At 40.6% G+C, this 20241-nt stretch overlaps 1 protein-coding gene across 1 annotated transcript; it reads right to left on the bottom strand.

The window, feature by feature from the left end:
• Positions 1-1904: 1904 nt before the first annotated feature.
• On the bottom strand, positions 1905-19120 carry slc7a11 (solute carrier family 7 member 11). The gene is made up of 12 exons (XM_073486941.1): positions 18599-19120; positions 17037-17163; positions 14260-14375; positions 13336-13461; positions 11747-11846; positions 11500-11544; positions 10263-10386; positions 5492-5595; positions 3380-3476; positions 2939-3088; positions 2504-2681; positions 1905-2150 (listed from the first exon to the last, which is right to left on the bottom strand). Exons 1-12 carry the CDS (start codon positions 18900-18902, stop codon positions 2095-2097), a joined length of 1527 nt encoding a protein of 508 aa, XP_073343042.1. The 5' UTR covers positions 18903-19120; the 3' UTR covers positions 1905-2094.
• Positions 19121-20241: the final 1121 nt, after the last annotated feature.

Here is a 20241-nt window from a genome sequence, read left to right as displayed (position 1 = left end):
GCTCCCCTGGTAGTCCACTCACATTTCACATTATCCAGTCAGACTGCATCAGCACCACCCTCATTCCTCCTGCATCAGGAATGAAGTGGCATGGCCCTGTGTGCCCTGGTGTGGTTACAGTCTTACTCAGAGGGGTGTGTGTGTGTGTGTGTGTGTGTGTGTGTGTGTGTGTGTGTGTGTTGTGCAGTCTGCTGATGTGGCTGCTCTCCATTCCCCCTGGGTGGGATTTGCAGGTAATCTGTCTGTGTAACCGCTGCCCTGTGGCACGCTGCATTCCCTCTCAGCTCTGTGTCCTGTAAATGGAGGGCTTTTACTGCTGATGAGAGGATGGCAGGATGGAGACAAAATGCCCGGGAGCTTCCACTTTAGCACTGAGCCATAAAAAAGCTGGCTTAAAATCAGCTAGCATTAGCCTTTATGTGAGCAAAGCTAGTTGTGCCCACACTGCAGGCTTATGGATCTTTAACCACACTGCTGATGGTTCATTGGCTGTCACTGCTCAGGTCCGAGTGTAACATGAACATGTATTTAAATGAATTCAAATGAGCCTTAAAGGCCTAATTTGTAAAATAGCTGATTTTTCAGTCTCATTCCCGACACGTCAAATACTGATATTGGCCCGACCAATAATGCAGTGCATCAATATATGAGTTGGGAATGAGACTCAACTTTAAACTACCTTACGATGTCAACCCCATTTCATAATGCTCCACATAGAACCCATCAGTCAGGTTCTGTGGCATCCGTCCTTGTGGTTCCATCCCAAATGTTTCTGGCAACACATAAAACACATGTTCACTTATATAAAATGTGCCTTAAACGGAGAGGTCAGTGCTGTACATTAAATAACACTTGACATGCTGCTTCCAACATTATTGTAACGTGTTATATGGCATGCAGAGCTGGTACATCCCATCTTACTCTGTGAATCGAGGATTTACTTGGACCAAACCAGAGGTGATTGTGGAAAGACAAACCAAGACTATTTTGGTGAGTTTGATTTAGTTAATTTCCACTTTGAACAACGTGTGTTTTATGATGATAAAACACAAACTTGAATTCAGATGTACGGTTGTATTCTTCTGTTCAGTAAGGAAAATAGGTGTCAATATTTCCTTTCTTGACATTTCTTGATTATTTTGTTCACTTGTTCGGCTATGAAGCGATCACATACATCTCTCATCAGAATATCCAATTATCACCTCTTGCAGGGTTCTAAAAAGTAGCATTTCGGGAAGGTTTAATGGACATCATGATCATTTATAGTGATATTTTTTGGCCACAAGTTGTAGCATGAAACTTTGACACTGGCACATCCCTTCGAAATGAACGGTATTTGATGTAAAAACAGATCAAATACCTGAACACACAAAGAAAGATGACAGTGATTGCGGTGTAAGCAGAGATTAGGGTGACCTGGTGCATACAGTCCAAATATGAGAACAAAAAGTACAACTTTATAGAAAAGTTTTTGTCCATTGAACTAAAACCAATTCATGCATTCACTTCAAAAAAATAACTCTGCTAATATAAATAAACCCTGATCAGTTAAATGTAAAGTAAGATCAGTAGTTGATCACAACAAATGTTATCTCAATTTGAAGACATGCTGCTCATTTCACAATGTTTGATATTTGAACCATCATAAATTGAATGGGTTAAAGGACCCAAACATTAATGGACCGTGGTGCGATGACTCTTTCTGAGGCAGAAAGTCCTCCCTGTATCCAATACTGTAAGTCTGTGGTGGTGTAGATTCACATGGGTTCAGGCAGTATTTGCAGCCTGTCATGTGCAGTGGCTTGCTCAGACATAGTTAGTGTGGGTTGTTCAAGGAAATGGTGATCAGGGGTACATTTTCTGTTCCATAATCACAATGGTCACAAAAACAAAGACATGTTAACATAAATCTTCATCCTTTAATAACACACTTATATTATAAAAACTCACATTCAGCAATGACATTTGTCATTTTCAGTCTTTGTACTAAATTGTAAAGTTCAACACCAGTTTTACTTTTATGGGTTAGTGTTTGATTCTGTACTTATGTGTAATCTGAAGTGACCAAAGAGGTGATGCAGTATTTGTATGCAGTTATTGCTCAGCAGGGATGACCATCAGGAGGATTTGCAGGGTTCTGTTGAAGGAATCTGAGGACACAAAGAAAATCATTTCATCATCATCATGTCATCAGTTTGTTTTCTCTCCTGTATTTATGACGTAACAAGAGGTGAATTATTACTATTGTTATTATTACTTTTTGCCAGGATAATTTTTCCCTGATTCTTTTTTTTTTTTTTTTTCATTCGTGGAAACGGAAAAGTTTTGGCAGTCAAACTCTGAATTCTGAGGAAAAAAATAAACTTTTCACAGTGACCCTTCTCCTCGTATATCTGTCAGTGGACTGATTGATTAATCAAATAATGCAAGACCACTAAACCATTTATTCTAATGTCATATGTGCAGTTGGATGTGAATTTCCATTGTATTAGTAATGACTTACCCAAAGCCCTCTGAAGCCACTTTGGTCTGCGGTTGAAGTAAATGAAGATATAGTAAGCAGGGAAGCCAGTGAGGGAAATAGCAAATCCAACCCCTGTGTTGACCGGGTCCGAGTACAGAGACAGGAAGACCATGAAGAAACATGTGAGGCAGAACACCACTGGGATGAAGAGGGGGACCTGTAGGGAGTCACATTTGTTACTGCTATGTAGATAATGTATGTAAGCGCACATAGACATTCATGCATGTTAAAAGAGTAGTCAGCTTTTTGTGGAATTAGCTAATTCACACTTTCCTTCAAAACATCACTAAATATTTTCTAGACAAAATCAAAGGTGTGCTACTGTGGAATGTGAGTGACCTGTATTTTGGTTAAAATTATGGCACAGATCCAGAATGAAGCAAAGCTACAGCAGTACAGGAGGGAAGCACCAACCTTAAATGGGCGGGGGAGGTCAGGTTGTGTATATCGGAGGTAGATTAAACCCAGCACCACCACACCGATGAACAGCCACCGCAGAAAGCTCATGAAGTTCAACAGGCTGTAGATGTCTCCCACAAAGAGCTGAAGCATGGTCATAGGGTACTGCACACAAAACACACACCAAGTCATATGCAAGGTATATGCAGGTAACTATAGCTACAATATGTAGCTACAAGTCATTCCACATTAGCCAGTGGAATGACTTGGCCTGCTCAGCAGATGATAATCGCCATGTAATATGATGAGTAGTATGTTTTGTTTTCATTACAGACTTTTGTTAAATGCTAATTGCTATTGTTGATGGTTTATTTGAAATGAGGGTATGAGAGTGTGTCATCAGTGTTGTGTAATAACATTGCATATTGCTTGCTGTCTTTTTTGCAGTAAACTGACCAGTATGAGGACAGCAGGCAGTGGAGTGTGTCTGTTGATGTGGATCATAGACAAAACCTCAGGGAGCTGTCCTTCACGGGATGCCACGTAGAACATTCTGGTAAACACACAAACACACATTAATGGCAATAAAAGTTGGGTTAATATTAAACTGATTGATTGCATGACTATAAAAGCTCATTTTAATCTTGGATCACATTCACTTTATGTTGAAATTATGAGATTATTTGCTGTAACAACGGGAAATAAACTTGAAACTTATATATCAAATAGGATGTCAGGAAGTCTGCGACATGATTTCTCATTTTCACTCAATGTCTCGGGTGACTAGGCTCAAAGACTAACGCTTTCTATACACGTGCTCGACGCATCAACACAGCACAGCAGGGATTTGCATCTCCATTACAACAAGTCTGTCTGCTTAAAGCGGTGTCTTTAACTCTCATTCAAAAGCAGTGGCCGGATCCATGGCTGTAATTAGTGGTCAACGTAGGAGTTGTAAAAAATAAGCTATAGATATTGACGAAGCAAAGGCAGTCCCAAAACAGGCTAATAAAAAGCCAAAGCCACGGAAAACAGATCATTTGATACAAATTTAAACAATGTGAAATAATCTTCAGTTACATAAAACCACTAAAACTTTGCAGCCATGCCAGAATAATGTAATAGATAACGTGAAATAATTGGAAGTAAAGCAAAAAGACAATCATGTAAAATGCCTGCAATTAAAATAATTTGCATTTATTTTATTGTTTATTTTTACAGGGACAGGATAATGAATGGTAATAAACATAGTAACATTTACAGCTGGTGGTTGTGATGTTTGAGATCAAATCTCTGAAATGGCTAAAGGGTACAAGGTTACTGATTTTATTGAGATGCTGTATTTTGTTGCTGTAAATTGTTCCCAATAAAAGTCCAGTGTTATTTTCTATTTTAGGTCTTCAATCATGAAGCAGCTACCCAGGAAATGATGGGCTTTCACCAGCAGTGACTTAATGTGACTCCTGTACAGCTGAATGCAAACAGATATCTGTGTACGAGTACAAACAGTGACACGGGAGAGAAACTAAACATCAAACCAGAGATTCAGTGAGAAGCTACAGAGACTTTTAAAAACATCTTACTCTCTGGTCACCTGACTTTAGTCTAGAGACATGCTTGACTTGCTGTGGCCAAAAGAGCCAGTGGAAAACTCCCAAAGGAGTATCAGGGACCTGCACTAGGCTATTCAAAACAGAGGCAGAGGACTAGTGCAAAACCTACTTCTGCAAATTACTTGAATCACTGTACACACTCCAAATTCTCAAACGTGTTGTAACTGTTGGGCTATATTGTATATAAACGCAATCATATTTTACTAAGTGGCTTCACGGTTTCCCTTCCAATTTACTGTGTTTGGATCACTGTTAAGCCACTGCCAATGGATTCAACACAAGCTGATATTTCATATTAACAGCCTGTTGCATAAAAAAATCTGCAGGAGTTGTTCATTTTCTCTGACAGTTGAGCAGTGTTTGAGAACTGTATGCAAACAGTATTTCCTCTTGCACTCTTTGATGAATACAAAATATGACTTCATTCACCATGTGAGTAGTTGTAAGCGTTTTGTCATCGTTATTCAGCATGTTCTCATTTCCAACCCATCAACTACAGCAGCCTGATAAGTTTGACGCTGTAGGTACCCCTCTAGTGCAGCCCCAGATAGCATGATTGTTGCAGCCCAGATCTGGCCCACACCAGACACATACTGGCCCACTTACTGCGTGGAATGATGGCACTTCGGCGGTCCGGTCCTGTAGGCCATAGCATGGCCAGACGTCAGGCAAGAGTGAACTGAATAAACCAGAGCTGGCCCAAATCTGGACCACAGTTCATTCTGTTCTGGCGCGCTGGACCTACCAAGTGCCATCACTCCACACAGCATGTGGGCCGGATGAGGGTGTCTGGTACAATTTTGTGGGTGAGTATAAAGAGCGAGAGAGCGTCAAAGTTTGGTGCTTAAGGCCACTGACCAAGCTGCTGTATTTGACGAGTTGGGTGTGAGAATGTGTTGTGTTATTGGAATGTACATGGGTGTGAGACAGGCCAGGAATGAGGAAGCATCTGTACCTTGACAAGGCAAAGAGGCAGCCATTCATGGAGCCGTAGCAGGACAAGGCCACAAACACTGGCACCGCCACAGAGAAGTTCCCCATCAGCTTCTCTGCAAAAGTCTGTGACAGATAGAACAATGAAGAGACACAGAGGGAGTGACGTGTCAGATAAAAATAAGCTAGCTTGTTCCTCATGGGGCAGCTTCCCATGAAACTCCCACTAAAACCACAGCGCAGTTTTACATTTCTGTTTGTGCCTAGATCTAAGAGGCGTCTTTTTGCTAACCGTGTCTATCGCTCAGACACTTGGAAGAGAGCAAGCGAGTGTATTTCCCCGACTGTTGACTACTCCTTTAAGAAGGTTGGCGAGGTTCTGCTGTGAATATATCAAAGTCCCCAGCTATCAGTTTATTGAATTGTGGTTTGTCTTATTTTATTAACTGTGGCTAGTTAGATGGAATTAGAGCGGTTGACAGGGCTACTGGCAGTAATTGTCATAAATGGGTCATGCAGAAGTGGGAGCAAAAGCTGCTTATTATTCATGAAGCCATTCAGAGCTGATTAGTCACAGTCCATGCTTGCATGAACAAGCCCGGACTGTAAGGGAAAAACTAAGACTTGTACATGTGAATCTGTATATCTAATAACCTGCATATTTTATACAAATGGACACTGAGATGTTGTTACTGAAGATCATTTCTAGGCAACCGCAACACATTTTAGCATGTTTGATTATAAAAATGTTGAATACTCTGAATGAACTCTGAGTGAATTTAATATTTTACGTGGCCAGAAAGACGAGGCAGCAGCCTGCGCAGGGATGTCTCGGTGTTATTGCGCTTGTTCTGGCCAGCAGACGGGGCTGACAGGGGAACAACTCACTCTTCTTTCCATCTGGTTATTTAGACTCCACTTCAGTTTCAATTCACGTTTGCTTTGGTTTCTTCATGACAGTCAGGTTTTGTTTCTAATCAAGAGCATTCAGAAGAGTTGCTTAGTAGAGTTTAGAGAGGCTGATAACCTTTAGAGAAACTAAAGGAAACACACAAATACCATTATTTTCAAACATAGATATTCTTCATACATTTCCTTAAATATAACTTATTTAATTATACTCAATCAGTGCATGAAGAAAACTTAATTATGTCACTGTTTGTAGCGTTATGCTTCAACAATAATATCAATATAACTCATAAGAATCATCTTAAATGCTTAAACAATATCACCCATGACAGTCACTTATGAAAGATTATAAATATATATATTTAGAATGGCCATAAAGCAACTGATATGCTACATGATTACATTTCAAACTACATCTGCACAAAACAACACACTTTTCTGATCCGTGTCTTTTGGTTGAACAGTGAGCTGAATAGCCCTTTCTTCGGTGTCTTTCTTGTCTTTCTTTGTCTGCTGAGTGACCGAGTGTCCATACAGGTGTGGTAATGAATGAGATAGTTATTTTTTCTCTATAGTGGTGCTCCGATGCAACAGCTCCGCTGGAAAATGAAATTTAGGTTCCAGCTGGCATCGTCCTCTTTGGCTCATTCATTGGCCAGCACACTTGGCAACCCTGGCTGCCTCAAGTTTGTCACCCACCGTTACCTTCACTCAGACTGCCCCGGGTTGTGGTGTTCTGTCTTCTGCGCACACTGATGAACTATTAGAAATAATACACAGGCTGCAGCCCATCAGATCATCACACAAGTCTGTAGATGAGAGCAGCCCATCCGAGTACTTTGCTCTTGTCCCCACCCCCTTTTGGGTGAAAACAGTCCTTCAAATTTGAATGGCGGTCAATACAAATTCTGACTACTTATACCACCAATAAAAACTAATGAAACATTCTAAAGATCCACAAATGTTTTGTGCCTCAACTTTACTATTTACTCTTCCTTTCAGATCAAGAGGGGCTGTATTAAGAGACAATTTGGTATCCAAATGTAAACTAAACGGTTCAATCTCGCCCAAAATAAATAAAAAAAGCCTCCAAGCAATTGAGTTAAAACAACAAGCTTTAAGTTTGTATTGTTTCCTGATGTTGTCAAAAAGAAATGTGTCAACATTAACGTAGGTTTATATTTTTAAGTCTCTGGAAATGGTGCATTCATGAATAAAAGCTTTCAGGATACCTCGAACTTTACCTTATGGCTTGATAGACACAAAATGACAATTATTTCTATGCATTTCTTCAACCCTCCCATCTGTTACCTTTCACATTGTTAAATTATGTGAACATACATCTAATTTATGTGCTCTAAAAATTACTGATTGTGCCCTGAGGCCAGCCTCCTCGAGAAAACTTCTAGACATGAGTTCAACTATGTAATTAGGTTTGAGTTGTAAAGTTTTTGCCAGCTGTCTGGGAGAAAGGAAGAACATAGTGTAATTCTTTTATCCAATCATCGCCTTCTAAGAACAGATAAATGCTCTTAACACCTTTCTTAAGGCGCTCCTATCACTCATCGTATGCAGGGCAATAAAACTAACTGCATTAGAAAAGATCAGAGATCTCTTAGTGAATGAGTCTTCCCTAGCTATAGGCTTTCAGTAGCACTGATAGCAGTCCTCAGTCTAATAAGCAGTGGTGTCTGTTATTAAGGGATAGCTGTGATGTGATTAGCATTAACAGGGCTGGGCTGAAACAATCACATTAACAGCTGCTGGGAAGCCGAGCTGTCAGAGACACTTCAGTAGTAATGACATGTAAAGTGCAGGAAGGAAACCGTGCTGCTCATATTAGGAGTAAACACCACTAACAGCAGAGAGGTGAGACCTCGACACCCTCATCCAGCCCACATACTGCATGGAATGATGGCTATGCTCCTGTTTGCCAGATCTGAGCATGTCCACATGTCAGCCAAGAGCAAACTGGATACTCTGGCCAAAGTCTGGGTCAGGTCCAGTCCACTAAAATGGAACTGTGGCCCAGACTTGGGTCAGTTCTGGTTTATTTGGTTTGCTCTTGGCTGATGTGTGGCCATGCTATGCCCTGCTTGTTGCTCAGATCTGGCAAACAGGAACAGACTGCCCAAGTGCCATCATTCCACTCTGTATGTGGGCCAGATGAACGTTTCTGGTATGGGCCAGATCGGGGCCACAACAATTTTGCTGTCTGGGAAATATGAAGACCTGAGTATCAAAAATCTGATAACGACTAGTTGGTGGTTAGTTTGAAAATGTAAAAAGTAAGAACTGGGAAAAGTACATTTTTCCTGAGAAACTTTTTGTTTTACTGTACGTGAAGAATTTTGGGATTTTGTTCAGGAAAATTCCACTTATTTAAAATATACAGTATTTCTTACTGTCACTGGTTTGACCGATTTAAGCTGCATAGACAACTGCGCCCCCAAACTACCCATCCTACCCCACACAGAAACACCCTGGTCACTATTGGGAAAAAGGAATATAATATAATAAGCATGTTGATGGGACATTTTGAGCATTAGCACTGCAGAAAGAAATACTGTGCAACATCTTAAAATTATATATTTAAAGCTGGGGTTGGTAAGACATGAACGCACATGGCCTGACAACACCGACACCTACTGCCCTGTGGCTCTCACGGGCAATCAGGGAGATGTGTTAGTGGCTAGTTCACTACGTTCAACAAGTGCTCGCAGCTTTTTTTGTTTTAATAAATACATTAATAAACAACTCTGTTAAATGACATGCAAACATACCTCGGACTGAAAAGGCCACCCTAATGTAACAGTTTCTCCGTACTGCTGTGGGCGTGTGCTTTGCGCTAACATCAGCAGCTGACGAGGGTTTTGCTGCAGCTGTTCTCAGCTCAGGGGCTTTGTGCTTTGTGCTACTGGGTTAGTAAGAGAAGGCTCAGCACACCATTGTCATCGCTAACCAAATCCAAGTAACGCATGTCTCACTCACATATAAGAAATCACTTAACAGTGTCATAATCAATATAAACAACTAACATGGCTTAGTACTCACTGCTGTCAAGCTAGCATGTTAGCATTGGGGAATTTTGGCTGCACTTTCTCTGCCATATTTGTGCTACTAGCTCGCTAATAGCAATACATCCACCTAGCCTTGTGGAAGACTGTCATGCACAATGATTGCAGAGTAAGAAAGGGCAGAATGTGTGCAGGCAGACAGGTATGTATGTAGGTAGACAGGTAAGAGATTTTCTACAAATATAGCTTTAAGCTTACCTTAAAGCAGGTGATATGTGTTCCACCTTTATGTGTGCAGACTATAACACTGTACACACATACTATTTTTTTATTTATTTTTTTCTATACTACTGTGTATTGGACAGATGTTTTTTTATGCACATAGCAGGTAATTTCATATTGATGGGTGTTATTTTGTACTGTGTGATCTAATTGAAGTTTGAGCTGTCTGTTGTGTCTATTAAAGATGAATCTGTCTTATAGTAGGCTCAACAAGCCACCATCACTGTGGTGGAACTTCTGTAGTAAGGATTTCACTTTTTAAGTGCTTTTGCCAGGAAATCTGTCCAGGGGATCCTGTAGAACTGGCTATATGTTGAACATATAGTCATCAAATGCCACTAAACTAAAGGCTACAATCTACAAAACGTACTGTAAACTTCTTGAGGAAGTTAGGTCCAGTTTTAACAGCAGTTGCTGATGCTTATTCAAAGGTGTATTACAAAGTCAGGAATCACAGTTGATTTAACTTGTGTTTTGCTCAGCAAATTTATAAAAAAGACAATACAACACTTTCGCAAAGGCAAAATAGATAATAGATATTTTAAGGCCTTTACATCTTGGTTAAAAACTGTTGTCATTACTTACCACAGCGACTGCCTCTGAGGCAAGGAGCTCCTCTGCTGACATCACGGTGTAGTAGGCCACGTTGGTCAGCACATAGCACGAGGTCACAATCGCCATGGAGATACAGATGGCTAATGGCACAGTCCTGAGGGCAGGATAATAACAGAAGCATTATGCCATCACTCACTTGGTGGTATCACCTCACCTCCATTTCAGCTCTTTTATGACCTCTGCCCTTCTTGTTTTCTGTATTGTCTTCAATGACAGTGGGAAGCCACTCAAAATCCAAACACTCACACACTTCTTAGAGTTACATTTTATTGGCTTGTCTTTTATCATCTCCAGCAAATGCTGGATGTTAACAGTTACTATAGCAACAAGTAAAGCATCTGTTGATCAGGAAACTCTGTAAATCACTGAAATGAAATGAGTGTTTTTGTACAGTGATCTGTGAGGCCCGCCCACAGAAACACTGAAATCTGAGCTCTGTGCCACTCGCTCAGCACTTAAAGGTGAAGACTGATTGATGGTGGATGACATGATATTATTGGTTGAAAGTGTAGGTTAAAGCTTATGTAAGCACACGTGACATTTTGTTTTACCTGAAGAAGGTCTGACTGGATTTTGATATAAAAATACAAAGAAATAGATTTCTGTCATTTTTTGCTGTATATTGTTGAGTAGGTGCACAGTGTGACTGTGGATGTGATCTAAAATGGTTAAAACGGCATCTTTCATTTCAGCTGGACTTTTACATTGTTTCTCTTTCTATCATCCTGTTATTCTTCCACAGCCCAGTGGAGATTATGACTCCATCTGCAAAATTATGGTTCAGCAGTTATGGGTGGTTTCAAATTTAGAGTGGTACAGGACTTTACAGTTTGATATTGGATTAGCACTGAGTGCTATTCTAGTTAATACATAGAACAAAGGTATATGTTGCTTTTCATGTGTGCAGTGTGTCTGACCTCCATTCAGTCGATTATGATTTTTATATAATATTCATATTGTGGATGAAGGGATGTTACTGGTAACACCTTAATTAATAACTGTCTAAAACTGGTGATGTTTTTTAATATTGATATGTTGTTAACAAAGTTTAAAAGGGGGGCCAGGGAAGTCATGGTGCAGGTCTAGAGTTGCTGTTTCTTGAACTGTACGGGCTCTCTGGCTCTGCAGCAATACCAGAGTCCAAGCAATTGGCCTGTTCTAAACAGGCACTTTTCAAACAGCCACTGCACTAGTGGATTAAATTTACCGTTCAGGGTTATCCACCTCCTCTGTCACAAAGTTCAAATAGAACCTGCAAAAAGAAACAATTATTGTATAACCTCCAATAGTTAATAATGGTAAAAAAAAAAAGAGTTAAAACACTTACACATTTAAGTGTGTGTGTGTGTGTGTGTGTGTATGTGTGTGTGTGTGTGTGTGTGTGTGTGTGTGTGTGTGTGTGTGTGTGTGTGTGTGTGTGTGCGTGCATTGTTGTGTTTGAGGACCATACCTACCATCCAGCGTATGCATACATCCCAGAGTAGAAGGCCAGTGGCATACCAGACAGCTTCACATTGCTCATCTCAAAGGCATTCTCAAAGTTCTTGGTCTCTCCTGCAGACAAACACACACACACACACACACATGCACGCACGCACACACACACACACACACACACACACATTTCTTCTCATTGACAGTTTGAAGGACCAGGATTGCATTAATGGGAAGAGCTGTACAAATAGTTATTAGACAAGACCAGAAGTGATCATAGCCATCATAATATCAATGATAATAATAAAAAAAAACAATAAAACAGATGAATGAAGCAGTACTCTGCCGTATTAGCTTGGAGAAATAGATTCCTCCGCTGGTACTTGAGACAGATTAAAGCCCTCTCAGTGTTTAGATTTATGCAGGAGCTCACATTTATGAACAAAAACTGCTCATGCAAACAGCCCATATGTAGACCGAGATATTACCAGGGTCTGATTAATTAGACATGAGGACCCTCTGGCAGACTCTTCTTAAATCCCTGATCATTTAAGTTGAATTGGGGGTAATGTTATTAAATATAGCTGGTGTGAAAGCGAAGAAATATGAAGGATGATTATGAGAGGTCATTCTGAGAAACATCAATTCATTGTTACTGCATGTATTGCAGTGATTTATAGAGAAATAAGTTGATTATTAAGTGAGGTCCATAGCTGAGGGATGAGCTGTGGTTCAGTGCCTCTTACACCACCTGTTGTGTGGACACTGTGAAATGCCTGAGTTGTTACTTGCTGTGAACAGCTGTGTGCAAGGCTTGAAGGTTATATTTACACTGCATGTTGTTTTGTGAGACGAAGGAAGCCATGTTAATTGTTGCAGCTGAGCTCTCTGCGTGAAGTCTGAGAATATCCCTGAACAGCAGTAAACATGAAACACTAAGAGGCTGTTCACGTTCAGTATCATCATGATGCGCAGGCAGCTTTATGCCCGTCAGTCACACTTGGCATTAACATGCATCTGAGTGACCTCTTGTGATCAGATCTCACTTCCTCGCTTCATATGCAAATACACTGTACACCTACATCACTTGGACAAACAGATACGATGTTTTCTGCACAAAGAAAGAAATATCTTCATGTATAATGTTTGCTGAATTAACTAGAAGGCCCAAATAGTTAAAGGTCCTATTTGTCATAAAAGTTAAAAAAATAAAGCATCAGTTTTTGACAAGTTGGGAATGAGACTCAAAAATCAACTTTTCTTACAAATAGGACCTTTAAGAATGTGATGTAACACAAGGTTTATAACATTGCTCAACAACACCACTGAAAGCATCTCCTGGTTCGGCAAATATAGTCCCAACGACACCAGCTGAACGGGACAATGAAGACAGCCAGCAAATCATTGGTGCCCCTTTCCCCTTTCTGGAGATGTTCACAGAGCCTCGAGTGTCATCAAGGACCCTCAGCACCCTTCCCACAGTTTGTTTTCCCTCCTGCTGTCGGGGAGGAGGCACAAGAGCACCTGTACCAAATCCAGTAGGATGCTGAATAGCTTTTTCCCGCAGGCAGTCAGGATCAACAGACTGTGTAAGATGACGGTGTCTTACCTTTGAAGAGCTGGTACAATCCCGGCACTATAATGATGGCGATAGCTAGGAGCTTGCTGAAGGTGAGGAAGATTTGAATCCTTGCTGTCCACGTCACACTCATACTGTTCAGGTACATAATAGAAGCTACAGGGACAGTGACAGAGACAGAGTCATGTATTGCAGTCATGTATTGTCTGGTAGCCACATTGAATGTCCATGTGTCAACTTGTGGCTGTGGCTCCCTGTGTTCACAAACGCAGAAGTCGGCCATTTCATCTCATCACATTCAGCACAAATTGTAGATTTCTCTGCAGTTTTTTAAAGTTAAAGCATATTTATTATCTTGCAAATGTTTTGCCTGATAATATTAGACTATAAGATATTTTTTATAAACACATAAAACTTACACCATAGCATATCCAGTGGATGTAAGCATTAATGCAGTTTTATATCAGTACTGTAATAACAATATGATCTTGCATTGATTTCTTTTCTAGAGATCTTTGAGCAAATATCACTGTCAAAAGCCTAAAGACCTGACAAAACCACAGCCACTTGGCTCCACTTGTTCCTCTCTTTCTTGTGTCGGGTCTGACTTCAACAGCTTGTCTGCACTGGGCACACAGGAAAGACATCACAGCAGCAGCTGCAGACCTCCATCACTGTCTACAGTGGGCCTGATCAGCTGCAGTATGACACATTTAACAGCACACACAATCCAATGCACAATCAGCGTAGTTAAAACAATAGTAATTGAGTGGGGGGAAAAACCGATAATAAGCACTAACCAAGGCCTTATTAATACATTAATGACCATTAAGTTACTGTCAACAAATGTCTCTTTGTTAACATTTATTAAGGGTTTACAGTTTAATTAATGAACTTACTAATACTTACTTACACACTGATGTATTAACTTAAAGGTAGTCTAGATATACATACTTATGCCGATGCCAGTGGCCAGTTTGACAGCAATAGGGGGGATATTACAGGGCATGAACAGAGGCTCCAGGATGTAGTGACCAAAGGCCAACGAGATGACTGCCATCCCTGCAGGCCTGAGGGAGACACACACACAAACACACACACAAAAATGGACACATACTGCAAGTTTAGTGCAAACATATAAAATACTACTTTAAATGACTACATCCAAAAGAAAAGGCCTGACTTAAAGTAATGATACACAATGATCACCTGTTAATAATGTAGCACTATGCAGAGTTTAGCATCTTTTAGCTCACTGTACTGTTTTTTCACTCCCCATACTCAGTGAAAAAGCTATGTAGGCTGTACACTACCTGTTCAGCAACATCAGACAGAGACCACTGGTGGAGCTAATAGTGGAGCAGTAAGCAGCTAAATAGCTGGGTGTATTTTGTTCAGTGACCTGAACTGATAATACAGCTTTAATGTACATAGTATAAATATAGAATATACTATGTAAAGAGACTGTACTAAACTTTCTAAATCATAAGTGTACTAAACTACTACTTTCAAGGTCAAGAATGAACTTCCATGCCAAGGTATAAACTAAAGGAACTTTGGTTCATCAAATATAATTTTTTATGAAATACTGTAGCAAAGCCCGGTTACATTGTACATCCAGGATGATGTGGGTCTTCTACCAATCCTGTCTAACCAAGACAGTACAGGTGTAGCTACTCTACTGCACCAGTTCTCATTCTGGTATAGGGGAAAGAAACATGCTGTGACTTGTTTGCATATCTTTAAACCAATCACAGTCATCTTGGGCGGTGTTTAACCCACAATGCAGTGACGGTGTGCTCTACAAACTAGAGTTGGGGGACTGTTTGTTTGCATGTGGGGAGGTGAGCTCTGACATCAAAATCCCACAAAAAGAAAAGGTAAAGGCTGCTAGCTTGTTTACGTCCGTGCTGTTAGGGAACAGGTTAGTGTCGGAGTGATGAGCTGTTTTTGTAGGTGAAAAGCTTGGAAGTTGTTGTTTTATGTGGTGATGGAGGTTTGAGTACAGTGCATGCAGATAGCAGAAGGAAGGGGGGGATAGGTGACCAATGACAGGCTCCATCCCAACAATCTAAGAATGCTCGTTGTTGCTGCCCTCTTATGGTCAAGTATTAATAACTCCTATCACTATAGGATAATGGGTACAGTCATTGATATATTTTACAGTTGCTTTATCCCACACTGGGCCACAGCAACGCTACAATATGTAGTATAGCTGTGTGTTCAATAATATAATTAAAGACAGACGGACATTTCAAAGTAATGCAAGGTAGGAGGTATTATGTAGTTATTCAGCAGATGTGCGTGTGTGTGTGTGTGTACTATCTGATGGGCAGCATCCTAGACAAACTGTTCCCATAATCCCATCCTCATGTGGTGGACAGTGCTGCTGTCTATACACTTGGCTTCAATAAGAATCAAATAAGGTTGGCAGGTCCCACAGGCTCATCTTATGGCTCATCAGTATTTCCCTCTTCATTTCCCACAACAGCCACTGAGCTGCAGCAGCCGGGGAAATCTCTCTTTGTCTCCCTCGTTCTTGTTTTCATTCTCTGCCTCTGTCTCTCTTCATTTCCCATGGTTTCCATTCAGTCCCGCTAGCCTGAGGCCAGCATAAAATTGGGCGGCTCAGGATAGCCACTAGACTGTTTATACTGCTTCGCCTTGGCTGTGTACACACACAGCTGCTCATGGAGCTTTTTCTCACCTCACTGGTCTGAACTGAACCCAGTATACCACTTCACAAGGTCACGGCCGGGCAGGACCTTTATTAGCCTGGTCTAACACAGTCTAATACATCTTCTGAAACACGGATTATATGTTGCAGAAACAAATCTTTCACTATTAAGTGTATTATGTGTATTTTTCTTAAACTGGACTGACTTTCCTGTTTATAACTAAGTTATTTTTCATATCGAGTATTGAACAGTGCTCTAAAAAGCTCGGCGGCATGGGGGTCGCAGTCAACTTGGACTCATAGCACTGACAATGAGTTTCACTGTAAACCCAGAACAAAAGCACAAGAGCATGTCCAAATGTCATGCATCATAATCGTCTGCTCTGTTACCTAACTGCGTGTTCCAAAAAATCATCGACAGAAAACTAAGAGGGGCTTTTTACAGAGAGTTTCAATCGAGTGTTCCAACAACCAGAGTTCCCATAATCGTTCTGTAATAATCTGTAATCATTCTTGATGTGGATGGCTGTTTAGTGACGGATCACCATGCACCATGCAACTGCATCTTTCATTTATGACTCTGACGGTCTCGGTTCCCTCACAGGTTAACACAGTCAAGACAGTTGGCAATTTTGGCTCAAATTCCTGCGACATGTGATTCAAACTGTAAAGCTTTGTTCAGATTTAGTTCACAGAGTTGTTATAGTGAGAGTGTGAGCGTGAATGCTCCACTAAATTCACCAGTTAGTCTCAGTCTACGTCTGTCTGTTGTTAGCTGCTGAACAGGTCGTGTACAGTGGGTTTAGAGTGACTGAAAACCAGCTTGAAGAGACTGAGTGAAGCAAAATGAGCTATGCAGTAAAGCTGTGGGCGGTAAAACCAAAACAATTAACTAAAAAATGCTGAAACGCTCTGTAGAGCTGAGGGAGAGCAGAGTTGGTGATAATTCTCTCTACAAGGGAGCCATTCCCAATGACAATGATGATCTGAACAATGTTAATATAAAAGTTTAAGATTAGGTTCAGTAAAATTGAGTTATGGAAGCAGACATTACCTTATCGCAATGAGATCAACCCAGAGCCTTATGAAAGCCATCTGAGGTCCAAAGGCTTCCATTATATATGTGTAATGTCCACCAGACTTCTTAATACAAGTCCCCAGCTCAGCGTAGGACAGCGCTCCTGCAGTGACAGAGGTGACAGATTAGCTCTGGCTGTGAAAGAAGACGGAAGAAGGTAACAGTCCCTGGGCTCTTAAACTGTCTCAGTCAGATCTGTAGAAATGTACAGTCCCTCTCTGGGCCCCATATTCACCCAGATATATTACTGTGGGAGCTTTTCAGGGTCTCAACCCATAACTTATAAGAAAGGAAGATTTAGGTGGACGAATTCTAATTACAAGTTCAGGGAATGAGCAGGAAAGGGGTTAAGGAAGGGTATTCAAGGATAATGTGCTTGGACCTTTCATTACAGCGCAGATACAAAGGATTTAAGGATACCACAACAATATACTATGCTACAGTACACAGATGTGCAAACCATTACTTCAACACTGCCTGCTGGAGCACCAGTGTTTCAACTCTGACTCCTCCAAGTTATCATGTTTTCCAGTTACAATGTGCTGACAAACACAGTCGCTGCCTGTAGTGTGTTCAGTGAGGACTAACTGTCTTCACAGTGCATATTATTATCATTAAACTTTGTAATCTCTTGAACCTTCATTTTAGGAAGCATGATCACAGAGAACATGGCTTCATATATCTCTACATCCAGCACAAGGCTGAAATCCGGGGCTTTACACATGGAGTTATTCATATTTGCAGCACGTTGTCTTTGTTAAAAACTCCTCTCTGCCCTGTCTGCAGCCTCAAGTGGATGAGGACTGGATTCAGTTCCCTCATCACAATGTCTGGATTAACCTGTTTGGGGGCCCTGGGGCAAACATTTGCTCATAGTGCCATGTTGCACCCTAATTCCCATCAAGTACCTTCCACACAGCGCTTTATAAATGGCAGCTTAAAATTAGAAACTAGCCAGTACTCCTATACTGGATTACTTAATGCTAGGTTTTCTATAAGTCAGTTAGTTTGTGGGGATTTGATGAAACAATATATAAACTAATAAATATTACAACAAGATTTTGAAAGCCCAAAGCCACTCTACAAGATGGCACCACAGATGATGTGGTCATGCAGGGCCCAGCTGATATTTTACTTTAACAGTGCAAATTCCCAAACAAATAACAAATAAAAATAACTCATTTTTTTACTCATTTTATACATAAAACAGTTATTTTTAGAGTGAATCAAGTGAAACAGTAATCATTTATCTATTAGTATAAAACTATTGTGTTAGTATGCATATTTTTTATGATTAGTTTAGCCTGTTTTTTAATAGTGAGAGTTTTTCTCAGTAAATTGCCACCATTCTTTCTGCATAGATGTTCCTTTATATGGGACTTTTCATATTTTGCGGGGTTTTTTGGGTTTTTGTTTTTTTTTGGAAAGCACCCTCTCCTGCACAAAGACATTTTGTGCATCACATTGTTAGACTTATTTATCTGTGTACAGGCAGTAAACATATTTTGAAGCTTTAGTGTAGCTGTGAAACAACTTACCAAAGAGTGACAGCACACCGCAGGCGATCCACACTATGAGGGACATTCCTACACTGCCCGAGTGCTTCAGGATGCCCTTTGGAGAGATGAAGATCCCCGCTCCAATGATGGTGCCGATGATGATAGAGATCCCTCGGAGCAGGGTCACCTTCTTCCCCAGTCCCACCTTCCTGTCGTCCTCGTCCCCCTGCAGTTTCCCACTGGCTTCTGATTGAGTCCCATTCTGGGAAGCGTTGTGTCCATTTGCTGGTACTCTTCCTTCTTTTTCACTGGATGCAGACCTTTTGGTCATGTTTTTAAACATTGGCTGACACTCAAACACACAAACACTTTCTCTCTCTTGGAGTGGACTCAAAATGTGGTTCACCTGGGTCCTGTCCACCTAGTCTAGCCTGGATCCACTCAGACTGTGTGAGTGATGTAGACAAACTTACAAACTGGAAGTAAAACTAAAGTCCAGGGAGGAAAGACTCCCCTTCTCTCCTCTGTTCATTCATGCCCTGCTCACCAATCTCTCTCTGTACCGCCCCAGAGGCATGCTTTTCACCTCCCTCACTTCACCAAACTTTTTTTTCTCGTGTTCCTCTTTCTCAGTTACTCTTGTTGCTTTACCATCATGTGTTTGGCTTTCTGTAGTCCCTCCCTCTCTCTCTGTTTGCCAATGCCTGTTATTTATCACCAGGGTTCAGTTTCTCCTCTAAAACCAGCTGTGACTCACTGAGATGAGGTCCTGTACTCCTCGTGCAAGGTAATCATGACACAGCAAAGACTGTTGATACCTGTTTTTAAAGTCACCTCGCCCATATGTGAGTCCCTGCCCGTTTCTCAGGTTACTCTTTTGTCTCTTTTCCCGTTTCATTTAAGTGTGTGACTCTGTTTGCAACCTACTTTCAGTCCCAGCTCAGATCTGAACTTGAACATGGCAATAAAAGCTGTATAACATTTGTCCTGGGATAGCTCCATCCATGGCAAACAGGATGGAACAAGCTGAGATTAACAGTTTCTGACGGACTTACATCATGCTGGCGTGTGGTACGATACGTTGCAAGGAGCAGAAACTCATAAAGTCAACCCTCATCATTTGATTTGCTCAGAACAGGTCGAACCCACTTACATGCAGTTACTTCTGGGCCTGCTACGTCTTCATAAAATATACAAAGCTGATTTTAATATATCTTATATTGACATATCCATGTTTGCTTAGTAGCAGTCTTAACTCTTCATTGTACAGGTCTGCAAATGTCATGGTAAGTAGGTGGTAATTATTACCAAGTAACATATTTGAAATTTATTTGAAATAACCCCCAAAATACCACAATAATTATCTCAAAATGTACTGGAAATTAACCCAGCATTATTTAATAATAATATTCTGCTATTTTCCGTACAAGCAGTTAATAAATAGCTGCTAATGTCTTTAAAACGTCTTAAGGGAACTTCCAATTAGTTTCTGTCTAACTTCTGCAGGTCAGTAAATTAATGTACATTTTTTAAACATGTACATTCTCACCAATTTCTCTCATTTCAGCTGGTCAGCTCAACTTTTGAACAATTTTTCCAAATATCATAAGGCCTAATAATGTCTTCACAAGGTACAAGGTAAATGTATTTGTCATTTTATTACAACACCAGGGTTTCAAAAA

The sequence above is a fragment of the Pagrus major genome, chromosome 18 (genome assembly GCF_040436345.1).
Source record: "Pagrus major chromosome 18, Pma_NU_1.0".
Taxonomy (NCBI): Eukaryota; Metazoa; Chordata; class Actinopteri; order Spariformes; family Sparidae; genus Pagrus; species Pagrus major.
This window is presented reverse-complemented; position numbering and strand designations above follow the sequence as displayed.

Excerpts from the sequence above, each read along its gene's own strand:
- slc7a11 (XM_073486941.1), bottom strand. The coding sequence starts at position 18,902 with ATGTTTAAAAACATGACCAAAAGGTCTGCATCCAGTGAAAAAGAAGGA. Across the intron at positions 17,164-18,598 it reads CGGTGTGCTGTCACTCTTTG|GAGCGCTGTCCTACGCTGAG; the intron begins GTAAGTTGTTTC and ends CTGTCACTGCAG. Across the intron at positions 11,545-11,746 it reads ATGTATGCATACGCTGGATG|GTTCTATTTGAACTTTGTGA; the intron begins GTAGGTATGGTC and ends TTCTTTTTGCAG.